The sequence below is a fragment of the Neltuma alba genome, unplaced genomic scaffold (genome assembly GCF_004799145.2).
Source record: "Neltuma alba isolate B1F8T4 unplaced genomic scaffold, ASM479914v2 tig00010381_pilon, whole genome shotgun sequence".
In the NCBI taxonomy this organism is placed as follows: Eukaryota; Viridiplantae; Streptophyta; class Magnoliopsida; order Fabales; family Fabaceae; genus Neltuma; species Neltuma alba.
The window spans coordinates 18,986-31,957 of record NW_021635285.1 but is presented as its reverse complement, the minus strand read 5'-3'; the positions used below and the strand labels follow the sequence as shown (position 1 = coordinate 31,957).

The 12,972-nt window shown below is 37.6% G+C and overlaps 1 protein-coding gene across 1 annotated transcript; it reads left to right on the top strand.

Annotated features, from left to right (window-relative positions):
* Window positions 1–12,331: 12,331 nt before the first annotated feature.
* LOC114756285 (proline-rich receptor-like protein kinase PERK2) lies at window positions 12,332–12,685 on the top strand (the record flags this gene model as incomplete). The annotated part of the gene is made up of 1 exon (XM_028945204.1): window positions 12,332–12,685. A coding segment is annotated over exon 1 (354 nt), but the record flags the coding sequence as incomplete, so codon positions are not given.
* Between the last annotated feature and the right edge of the window lie 287 nt (window positions 12,686–12,972).

Sequence of the window (12,972 nt, the reverse complement as noted above, 5' to 3'; positions counted from 1 at the left end):
AAATGTACATCGACAGTGGATGCTCTAGACATATGACAGGTGATACTGAGAAGTTCACATCGCTCAAACCAAAAGACGGAGGCAAAGTAAGTTTCGATGGCAATCAATCTGGAAAAATTACTGGAATTGGAGAGATAGGGAGCAACAAAGGAATGAAGGTTGAAGATGTATACTACGTGGAAGGACTGTGCCACAATCTACTCAGTGTTAGTTAGAGTACTGATAAAAATAACTGGGTGATCTTTGATTCAGAAGAATGCTTAGTAATAAGCAAAGACGACATGCCATTGAAGAAAGAGCAATTGAATATAAAGCTGAGAGCTCTAAGGGACGGTAACTGTTATACACTTCAAATTGATTCTAAATCTTCTAAAAACTGTTTTATTAGTAAAAAGTAGGAAAGTTGGGTTTGGCATAAATGTCTTGTACATGTTAACATGAATCAACTTTCAAAATTAACAAAAAGGGATTTGGTTGTTGGTTTACCAAAAATTCAGTATGAACATGATATTATTTGTGACGCCTATCAGAAGGGTAAACAAACAAAGTCTTCGTTTAAATCAAAGAAGATAGTCTCAATCGAAAGGCCACTCCAAATGCTTCATATGGATTTGGTTGGTTGGTCGAGAGTGAAAAGTTTCAGCAGAAACCTGTACACTCTTGTGATAGTTGATGACTATTCAAGATTCACTTGGACTTTGTTTCTTTCCTCTAAAGATGAAACATTTAATGCCTTCATTGTTTTTGCCAAAAAGGTCCAAAATGAGAAAGGTATTTCCATTGTATCAATCAGGTTTGATCACGGAGGAGAATTTGAAAACAAAAAATTCACCGACTACTGTGACGAGCATGGAATTGATCACAATTTTTCAGCACCAAGGACTCCTCAACAAAACAGTGTTGTCGAACGGAAAAACAGAGTGCTCACAGAAATGGCAAGGGCAATACTGAACGACAAAGGAATTTCACAAGTGTTCTGGGCAGAAGCAATGAGCACGGCTTGCTACATCTCTACTAGAGCCTACATTAGAACGTTGCTCGGGAAAACACCATATGAGCTATACAAAGAAAGAAAGCCTAATCTGGCTCATCTAAAGATCTTCAGGAGTAAGTGCTACATTCACAACAACAACAAAGAGAATCTCGGTAAATTCGATCCTAAAGCTGATGAAGGTTTATTTCTTGGTTACTCTAATCGTAGTAAAGCTTATAGGGTTTTTAACAAACGTACTTTTACAATTGAAGAATCAATTCATGTTGTGTTTGCTGAAACCGAACTAACTTTAAAACCTCTAGATGATGATGCCAAGATCGTTCAAAATTTTCAAAAATTGGATTTAAACAAGTCTTCAAACAAATTACCTTCAGAAGAACATTTAGAAAACAAAAATTATTTGAATGAATCTTCTTCACAAGAAAATTTAGAGCAGCTTATGGCTTGGAGACATATCCGAGACCATCCACTGGAACAAGTCATTGTTAAAGTCAATGAAGGGGTTAAAACCCAGAGACAAGTGTTCAATGAAGTGCGCTTCTCTGTATTCATATCCCACATTGAACCTACCAATGTTGACGAGGCCCTATCTGACGAATTTTGGATAGTCGCAATGCAGGAAGAGCTCAACCAATTCGAGAGAAACCAAGTTTGGGAACTGGTACCCAGACCTAATGATCATCCGGTCATAGGCACCAAATGGGTATTTAAAAATAAGCTAGATGAGTATGCACAAATCATCAGAAACAAAGCCAGATTGGTGGCTAAAGGATACAATCAAGAAGAAGGGATTGATTATGAAGAAACTTATGCTCCAGTAGCTAGATTGGAGGCCATACGGGTACTTTTAGCCTTTACTTGCATTAAAGATTTCAAACTCTATCAAATGGATGTTAAAAGTGCATTTTTGAACGGATATATTTTAGAAGAAGTTTTTATCGAACAACCTCCTGGTTTTGAAAATTCAAACTTTCCTGATCACGTTTACAAACCAAAAAAGGCTTTGTATGGTTTAAAACAAGCTCCTAGAGCTTGGTATGAACGACTTAGCAATTTTCTGATAGAAAAAGGATTTGAAAGAGGCAAAGTATATGCTACTCTTTTCATTAAAAGAAATAGAAAAGATCTTTTGATTGTTCAAATTTATGTGGATGATCTTATTTTTGGAGCTACTAATAAAGATCTTTGTCAACAGTTGCTAAGCTAATGCAGGGAGAGTTCGAAATGTCGATGATGGGAGAGCTGAATTTCTTTCTGGGATTACAAATCAAGCAGAAGAAAAATGGCATATTTATATCCCAGACAAAGTATCTGAAGGAGTTACTAAAGAAATATGGATTAGAAAATGCCAAAAGTGTAAAAACTCTGATGAGCTCAACCATCTCGCTAGACGCAGATGAAAACGATAAGGACGTGAATCTGACCAGATATAGAGGAATATTGGTTCATTACTATATCTCACTGCTAGTAGACCAGATATACAATTCAGTGTGGGAATGTGCGTAAGATATCAATCAGCTCTAAAAGAGTCACATGATGAAGCCGTCAAGAGAATTCTCAGATACCTTGTCAGAACTCAAAATCTGGGAATTTGGTATCCAAAGAAGGGAGCAGAATATCTAATGGGATATTCAGACACAGACCATGGAGGATATAAAACAAATAGAAAAAGCACCAGTGGACAATGTTAATTTTTCAGATGGTGTCTTGTCTCGTGGTCAAGCAAAAAGCAGAATACTGTAGCAATCTCCTCAACGGAATCAGAATATGTGGCCATTGCAAGTTGTTGTGCTCAGATTCTATGGTTAAAGCAACAACTACAGGATCTAGGAATCAACTTACGAGAGATTCCAATCCTATGTGACAACACAAGTACGATAAGTATGTCCAAAAATCCAGTCCATCATGCCCGAACTAAGCATATCGATGTTCGACATCATTTCATTCGAGATTATGTTCAAAAGAAAGATGTTAAAGGTAGAATTCATCCCCATTGAATATCAAATAGCCGACATCTTCATGAAACCTCTAGATCAACAAAAGTTCAACTTCTTTCGAAGAGAATTAGGAATAGTAAATCCCAATAAGTTGTAAGAAATCTCACATTATCTCTCAAATTTCAATCTTTAAATATAATGTTTTAATAATTAAATGACTAACTTAAGCATCGGAGTGGATAGAAATTTGTTTTGCAGGAAGCTCTGTTTTGTCGAAGAAAACAGAGGTAAACAGAGTATGGAATGATCGAACAGGAGATCGATAATCATGAAGCCACAAAGAAGCAATTTATCGATCACTTGATCGATAAATATGGCATGTGTGGAAAAAGAAGAGATTCAGAACGATGATTATCGATAAGCTGATTGATAAATGAATTATCGATCAGAACATCGATCAGGAACGGCAAGTTTTTGGCGATATTTACTCAAATTTTGGTAAGCATTAATCGATAAGCTGATCGATAAGTAGGTTATCGATCATTTGATCGATAAAACAGACCAGGTACGCATCTCCTCTATTAATTTTATCGATAACATGTTTGATAATTCCTTGTTCGATAACGTGATCGATAATTGCCTTCAGTGTTCTTATGTGTTCTTCATATTTATCGAACACGTGATCGATTATAGGCTGATCGATAACATGATCGATAATTTTGAACTTTATAACGTTAAAAATTTCAAAACCCCTGTCAGTTATCGAACCCTAACTCGATCAAAATCACTCCCCTGTTTCTAGCAACTGTCCAAAATCACTATTCCATTAAATTTCTGGTCACCCATTGATGCGATACAGCAAGCTAACTCCTCAACTTCCAATGATCCATTGCAAATCCCAACTGGACCAATCACAAGAGCAAGAGCTAAAAGAATTAAGGAAGCTTTGAGTGGGCTAGTGCAAGACACCTTGACAAAGCAAATGGCATTTATTGGAGTATCAAATCTGGATAAAAATGCTGAGGATGTCACTAATGTCATTTGGGCTGAAAATGGAGCTACTGATCATATCTTGGGCTTGGAGACTTCAATTTAAGGAGCTTGGATCAAGTACAACACATGAGAAGACTCATTTGGGCCTAATTAATCATATTTTGGGCTTGATATGCTGATTATATTTCATTAAATGCATTTGTGCGAAAATTCATAATTAGTTGGCAGATTTGACTTTTGAATTTCCAAGTTACCTAAATCAAGTCCTTATGAATTTATTATGTTTTGATTTTCTAGATTGCATTTAATGCTTTTTAGGTCAGATCTTGAATGTATCCTCTATAAGATATTGTAACCCTCATTTTGGGAGGGGATTTGGAATTTTGAATGAAAACTTGCATTTTGCAATTTCTGATTGAGAGGAGTTCTCTCTAGGGTTCTTCATTGAACTAACAGACTTATCAAGGCTTGATCAATCTTGTGGCGTCTTTCAACACTTCGGGTCCTTGTTCTTCCGTGTTCAAGGGTTCAAGTAGATCACCAAACCTTTGTTTACGTTCTTGGGGTGCGTATATTCAGATCGGTTGTGGGTTCGTGGGATTTTTCCCTTGTGGGTTCTCACCATCTTGGTATCAGAGCTTTGGATCTAAACTCAGGTCATATTTTTCTGTTAGTTTACCTTCATTTTCGTTCTTCATTTGGTGCCTTTTCTTGTGTCTGTTCGTCTTCTGCGTTTCTGTTCATCACGGAAATTGTCATCCTTGTCCATTCACTTTTCCGTTGAGTTTTGTGAAGTTTAATAGGTCATTTTCATAGTTCGGAATCCCTTCTTTCGTCTCGTTTTGGTTTCATCTAAATCCGACTTTTGTAGGGCAAGTTATACCCATTTGAAAAGGACGCATTTTCTGGAATTTCTGGGTTCAGATTGCTTGTTCTGTTTTGTTTATGGTATTTTTGTGATTTTCCTTGCATTATTCAGTGAAAAAAAAAGAAAAGAAAAGGGAAAAGACAAGAAAAAAAAAAGGAAAAAAAAAGGTACCCAAAAAGAAAGGGACAGAAAAGAAAAAAAACGAAAAGAAATTATAGTGCTGGCAGTGTTTTGAGCAAATCATCTTCATATCCAAATTCTATTTTGGCTTTTGCAATACTTGTGTCAATTGAGTTTCTGACTTTTCTTGAAGGTCCATATTCAATACTCTTAATTTCTCAAAGTTCCTAAGTGTTGGCTGATTCTGCATATTGTGATTGCTTTGTTTAAATTGTTTAGTTCTTTAAAGAGCCTCAAGAGGGATTTCAGAGTGGAAAAAGGCAAGAGTGATATACCTCAATTTAAAAGCCAAGTTTGAGTGAAACACGAGTGTTGAGTGTCATTCTTGAGGGAAACACGTGAGGAAATTTGTGAGGAACTTTACTTCACTAACATAATTAATTTTCCTTGAAGTCACAATGTCTAATGCAGATGGGACATCTGGTGGTAGTGGAAATCCAATGAATATTGAAGACACCCTTAGGGCAATGCAGCAACATTTTCAACGGATGAATGTGGTTTATGGAGAGATAAGGGATAGAATGGATAGACAAGATGAAAGGATTGTAAATCTGCAAAGAGCCCAACCTAAACCTAGAAGGCATGGAAGGCAAAGGGAGGTTTCTATGGATGACTTTGAATCTGAAAATAACAAAGTTGGTGGTAGTGAGGATGAAGTCAATTCTGAATCTGAAGTTGAACTGATAAGGAATAGGCATAGAGGGGATAGGTATGGGAGAAGATATGGGAGAAATAACCCAAGGGAGAGAGATAGAGTAGATGGGAACCTTGGGAGCATCAAAATGAAGATACCATCATTCCAAGGTAGAAATGATCCTGAAGCCTACTTAGAGTGGGAAAAGAAAATAGAAATGATCTTTGAGTGTCATAATTATTCTGAAGCTAAAAAGGTGAAGTTGGCAGCAATAGAATTCACTGATTATGCCATTGTTTGGTGGGATAAATTGGGTATTAATAGGAGGAATAATGGAGAGAGGCCTGTAACAACTTGGAGCGAAATGAAAGCTCTAATGAAGAAGAGATTTGTTCCCAACCATTATTTTAGAGAGCTTTATCAAAAGTTGCAGACCCTTACACAAGGTCCTAGGAGTGTAGAGGAGTACAATAAGGAGATGGAATTGGCCATGATAAGAGCTAATGTGCAAGAAGATAGAGAAGCAACAATGGCCCGATTTCTAAGTGGGTTGAACAAAGATATAGCTGATATAGTTGAATTGCATCATTATGTAGAACTAGAAGACATGGTGCATATGGCTATTAAGGTGGAAAAGCAACTCAAGCGAAAAGGTGCTTCAAAATTTCATTCTGGATCAACTTCTTTCAAACAGAATTGGAAGAAAGGAGAAAAAGCTATCCAAAAGGAGACCACTAGAGGCAAAGAAGAAGCTTCATCAAAGAGCAAAGGTAAATCTGATTCCCAAACTTCTAGAAATAGGGATATAAAATGTTTCAAGTGTTTGGGTACAGGTCATATTGCTTCTCAATGCCCCAACAAGAGAGTTATGATTCTGAAAAATAATGAAGTTGTGACTGAAAGTGAGAGTGAAAGTGATGACTCCATGCCCCTACTTGAAGATGCTAGTGATGATGGGATTGAGTATGCTGTGGAAGGAGAATGCCTTGTGGTTAGAAGAGCCTTGAATTGTCAAGTGAAGGAAGATGAGTTGAATGAGCAAAGGGAAAATATTTTCCATACTCGCTGCCTCATTAATAACAAGGTATGTAGTTTGATAATTGATGGTGGGAGTGTTACAAATGTTGCAAGCACTACAATGGTTGAGAAATTACATTTGCCCACTGTTAGACACCCTAGACCATACAAGCTGCAATGGCTGAATGAATGTGGGGAGATTAAAGTTGATAAGCAAGTTCTTGTTTCTTTTTCAATTGGGAAGTATTGTGATGAAGTATTATGTGATGTTGTTCCTATGCATGCTGGACATATACTTTTGGGAAGACCTTGGGAATTTGATAGAAAGGTAAAGAAAGATGGGCTTACAAATAGATATTCTTTTGTAATGAACAACAGACCCATTACTCTTGTACCATTGACCCCAAAGCAAGTGTATGAGGATCAACTTAAGATGAAAAAAGAGAGAGATAAAAAAGAGAGTGATATGAAAAATGTGAGAGAGACATCAAAAAGAAATGGGAGTGAAAAGGAGAGAAAAGATGAGAGTTCAAAAAAAGAATTTCAGAAAAAAAATGAAGAGAGAAAAGAGAAAAAGAAATTGAGTTTTTATGCAAAAGAAAGTGAAGTGAGGAATGCCTTTTTGGCTGAACAACATTTGCTTCTCCTTGTTTACAAGGAATCCTTTTTGGATACTAATGACATTAACTCTTCCTTTCCAAGTGTTGTTAGTTCTTTATTGCAGGAATATGTTGATGTGTTCCCAGAGGAGATTCCACCTGGATTACCACCCATTAGAGGAATTGAGCATCAAATTGATTTCATTCCAGGAGCAACAATTCCTAATAGGCCAGCCTATAGAAGCAATCCAGAAGAGACAAAGGAACTTCAAAGGCAAGTGGAAGAGCTCATGGCAAGGGGATATGTTAGAGAAAGCTTGAGTCCTTGTGCTGTTCCGGTACTTTTGGTCCCAAAGAAAGATGGAACTTGGAGGATGTGCATTGATTGCAGAGCTGTGAATAACATCACTATAAAGTATCGCCATCCCATTCCTAGATTAGATGATATGCTTGATGAATTGCATGGTTCTATTGTCTTTTCTAAGATTGATTTGAAATCTGGATACCATCAAATTAGAATGAGGGAAGGGGATGAATGGAAAACTGCTTTCAAAACAAAACATGGTTTGTATGAATGGTTAGTTATGCCATTTGGGTTAACTAATGCACCTAGTACTTTCATGAGATTAATGAATCATGTTTTGCGTGCTTTCATTGGGAAATTTGTTGTGGTTTATTTTGATGACATTCTGATTTACAGCAAGAATCTTGATGAGCATTTGAATCATTTGCATTGTGTGCTTGATGTTTTGAGAAAGGAAAAATTGTTTGCAAATATGAAGAAGTGTGATTTTTGTATGGATAAAATTGTTTTTCTTGGCTTTGTGGTGAGTGCTAAAGGAATAGAAGTTGATGAAGAAAAGATAAGAGCTATTAAAGAATGGCCAACACCTAAAAGCATAACTGAGGTGAGAAGCTTTCATGGTTTGGCTAGTTTTTATAGGCGCTTTGTCAAAGATTTTAGCACACTTGCTGCACCACTCACTGAAGTTATTAAAAAGTCTGTTGGTTTTAAATGGGATAAAGAACAAGATGTTGCATTCATTAGGCTTAAGGATAAATTGTGTTCTGCACCTGTATTAGTATTGCCTAACTTTAACAAAACTTTTGAGATTGAATGTGATGCATCTGGAGTTGGAATAGGAGCTGTTTTGATGCAGGAAGGAAAGCCAATTGCTTATTTTAGTGAAAAGTTGAATGGAGCAGCCTTGAAGTATCCAACATATGACAAGGAGCTCTATGCACTTAAAAGAGCATTAGAGAATTGGCAACACTACCTTTGGCCTAAACAATTTGTAATTCATACTGATCATCAATCTTTGAAGCACATTAAGGGTCAAGGTAAGCTGAACAAGAGACATGCAAGGTGGCTGGAATTTATTGAGACATTTCCGTATGTCATCAGATACAAGAAAGGTAAAGAAAATGTGGTGGCTGATGCATTGTCAAGAAGGTATACTCTTCTTACTACTCTAAATGCTAGGTTGCTTGGTTTTGAATATATCAAGGAATTGTATGCCATTGATGCTGATTTTGCTGAAGTGTTTCTTGCTTGTGAAAAGAAAGCATTTGAAAAGTTTTATAGGATTGATGGGTACTTGTTTAAAGAAAACAGATTGTGTGTGCCTCAATGTTCTTTGCGAGAATTACTTGTGAGAGAAGCACATGGGGGAGGATTAATGGGTCACTTTGGTGTGAAAAAGACTTTGGATGTTTTGCATGAACATTTCTTTTGGCCTAAAATGAAACGTGATGTGGAAAGAATCTGTGCTAAATGCATAACTTGTAAAAAGGCTAAATCTAGAGTCTTGCCACATGGTTTGTACACCCCATTACCTGTGCCTAGTGAACCTTGGGTAGATATATCAATGGATTTTATTTTGGGTTTACCTAGGTCAAGAAAGGGTATGGATTCCATATTTGTGGTTGTCGATAGATTTTCTAAAATGGCACATTTCATTGCTTGCCATAAAACTGATGATGCCACATACATTGCTGATTTGTTCTTTAAGGAAATTGTAAGACTTCATGGTGTTCCTAAAAGTATTGTTTCTGATAGGGATACAAAATTCTTGAGTCATTTTTGGAGGATTTTGTGGGGTAAGCTGGGTACTAAATTATTGTTTTCTACTGCTTGTCATCCACAAACTGATGGACAAACTGAGGTAGTTAATAGAACTTTAACTCAATTGCTTAGAACTGTGATTCAAAAGAACTTGAAGAATTGGGAAAATTGCTTGTCATTCATTGAATTTGCTTACAATAGGAGTGTGCACTCATCTACTGATTATTCTCCTTTTGAAATAGTGTATGGTTTTAATCCACTAACTCCCTTGGATTTATTACCATTGCCTATTGATGAGAGGGCCAGTCTTGATGGGACAAAAAAAGCTGAAACAGTGAAACAACTTCATCAAAAAGTGAAACAACAAATTGAAAAGAAAAATGAGCAATATGCATCCAAGGCTAACAAAGGAAGAAGGCGTGTTCTCTTTGAACCTGGTGATTGGGTGTGGGTGCATATGAGGAAAGAAAGATTTCCAGCTCAAAGAAAGTCCAAATTAGCTCCAAGAGGAGATGGTCCATTTCAAGTGCTTGAAAGAATCAATGACAATGCTTACAAAATTGATTTACTTGGTAAGTATAATGTTAGTGCTACTTTCAATGTGGCTGATTTATCTCCTTTTGATGCAGGTGATGATTCGAGGTCGAATCCTTTTGAGGAGAGGGGGAATGATGCGATACAGCAAGCTAACTCCTCAACTTCCAATGATCCATTGCAAATCCCAACTGGACCAATCACAAGAGCAAGAGCTAAAAGAATTAAGGAAGCTTTGAGTGGGCTAGTGCAAGACACCTTGACAAAGCAAATGGCATTTATTGGAGTATCAAATCTGGATAAAAATGCTGAGGATGTCACTAATGTCATTTGGGCTGAAAATGGAGCTACTGATCATATCTTGGGCTTGGAGACTTCAATTTAAGGAGCTTGGATCAAGTACAACACATGAGAAGACTCATTTGGGCCTAATTAATCATATTTTGGGCTTGATATGCTGATTATATTTCATTAAATGCATTTGTGCGAAAATTCATAATTAGTTGGCAGATTTGACTTTTGAATTTCCAAGTTACCTAAATCAAGTCCTTATGAATTTATTATGTTTTGATTTTCTAGATTGCATTTAATGCTTTTTAGGTCAGATCTTGAATGTATCCTCTATAAGATATTGTAACCCTCATTTTGGGAGGGGATTTGGAATTTTGAATGAAAACTTGCATTTTGCAATTTCTGATTGAGAGGAGTTCTCTCTAGGGTTCTTCATTGAACTAACAGACTTATCAAGGCTTGATCAATCTTGTGGCGTCTTTCAACACTTCGGGTCCTTGTTCTTCCGTGTTCAAGGGTTCAAGTAGATCACCAAACCTTTGTTTACGTTCTTGGGGTGCGTATATTCAGATCGGTTGTGGGTTCGTGGGATTTTTCCCTTGTGGGTTCTCACCACCCATCCACTCGAATCCAACTCTACCATCTTTTCGACTACCACCAAACTCGAAATACTCTCTACCAACCGATTAATCTCTTTGAATTCCGTCAGTTCCTCCAAAATGGCGTGAGTGAAACAGCCGAATGTGGAAAGGGAAGAAGGCTCAGAGAAACAAGTCCAATCGAGCGACACTACTCCCTCGGGCACTAGAAAGCAGTATAGACTGAAAGTGAGGGAAGAATCATCCAAGAAAAGAGGTGTCCTGAAAATCTGAGGAAGTCGAGCCGAAGAGCAATCTGTTCCTCTAAGAAAATCTCCCCGGTCCAAATCCAAGCTACCGGTAGTCACTAAGGAATCGGAAACCGAGTCAGATGACGAAGCTTCAGTTCAGAAAGCTGTGGAGACCACATTAAGAATTCCCATTCCTAAGCAACCGAGGCAGAAAAAGCAGAGAGCCAGTAAAGGGATAGCACGACAAATTCCATCTAAAGGTATTCTATCTGATTTCTCTGAATTACTGGTTGGAAACCTTGATAAGGATGTGAATTCGGCTACGTTTAAGGCAGATTTTGCAAACCGAAGATTTTGCCTTGTTGTTTCTGTGGATATAGAAAGTTTAAAGAAAAATACACAGATTAAGTTGGACTTGAGTGATCCTCTGACATATTATTCAAACTGGCTGATAATTGATGCAGAATTTTGTCCGGAAGTAATTAAAAGATTCTATTGTAATATGGAATCAGTAGAAGAATGTGATGAGCAGGATAATCTAGTCAATGACTATTTAAAGGTCAAACTGAGAGGTAGAACCTTCCACCTTACTGCTGATAAGATTAATGAGTTGCTGGGAACTCAAGATTCAGTGAGAGGGGGAGATATGACTGAAATTAAGGCTTATAAGATTTTGATGCAAAGTGATGAGTACCCCGGTGAGCTAAATTTCCCACCTAAACAGATGTGTGATTATTACAGAATAATCCACTATATCTATTCAAGAAGTATGATCAACAAATCCGAGAGCTTCTCACACTTAACTCAAGATGATTACTTGCTTCTGGCTCTGATAATCACTGCAGAAAGGATTAATATAGGGACTTTGATCTATAATGAGATGAAGGATTTTGTTCTCAACAAATCTAAGTCTACACCAATGCCCTACCCTCAGTTGGCCACATACATCCTACAGGCAAATAACATTGCCCCTTTTGAGCCTGGAGAGTCCAAGACAAAGGTTCCTGCTTTCGGGATTACACAGCTGCACAAGATGAGGATTCCTCTACCTTTCGGACCCTCACAAAAAGTGCCTTAGAAGGACAAAGGGAAGCAACCAGCTGTCAGCACCTCTAGGACTCAGGATGAGGCCGAATCCATTGCAGTTCCTTCTCATGCCCCTGGACCCTCATTTATGGAGAGATCTCTCAGGGAACTATTTCAGGCTGAACTTTAAGAGTTTGAGAAAAGAGTCTATGTCACTGCCCGAGAATATGGGGAAGTCTCAAACAGAAAATTTGAGGGTGTTACCAAAATCCTAGACCTTTACTGATAAGCAATGATGGTTTTGGAAAAGGAGGTTTCTCATAGATTTGATTATGTTGACAGAGAGATTCGAGAGCTCAAAGGGATGGTAGCCTCTCTCTGCAACAACTTCTCTACCCCCAGTACTACTTTTAGCTTTGAGGACTTACTCCATCATCCCCCATCTCCTCCTCATCATGAGCCTGGACCTTTTACCTCCACTATACCCACTTCTCCTATTCCCACTTCACTATCTGTACCACCTACCTCTCCCACTCCCTTTCCTACTTTGGCCCTGATCACTGTTCCCCCGCTAGTTCCTTCTCTTCATATTCCATCATTCTCTCTACTCTTTCACCTTCCACCTCTTCCTATTCCCCTGTCCATTCCACCTGTTTCTACTCCTTCCTCTCCCCCACCTGATGCTGACAAAAGGGGGAGAAGGATTCTGATGCTTAGAGTCTGTTTTCTGATGCTTAGAGTCTTTTTTTTTTCTTTTCTCTGATTTTTTTTACGCTTAGCTCTTTGCTGTTATGTGTTTATTGATGTATCTTGAACAGTTCATGCCTTTAGTAAATTATATTTCTTACTTTGATTTATCTATTGGTTTAATTTTACTGTTTCTGATGTTTCTTGGTTGATATTTCTTACCTATGTTTTGTCATCATCAAAAAGGGGGAGAATGTTAGGATTAAGGTTTTGATGAAAACAAAGTGAGTAATTTGTGTTTCAGCATGTTGACTGATC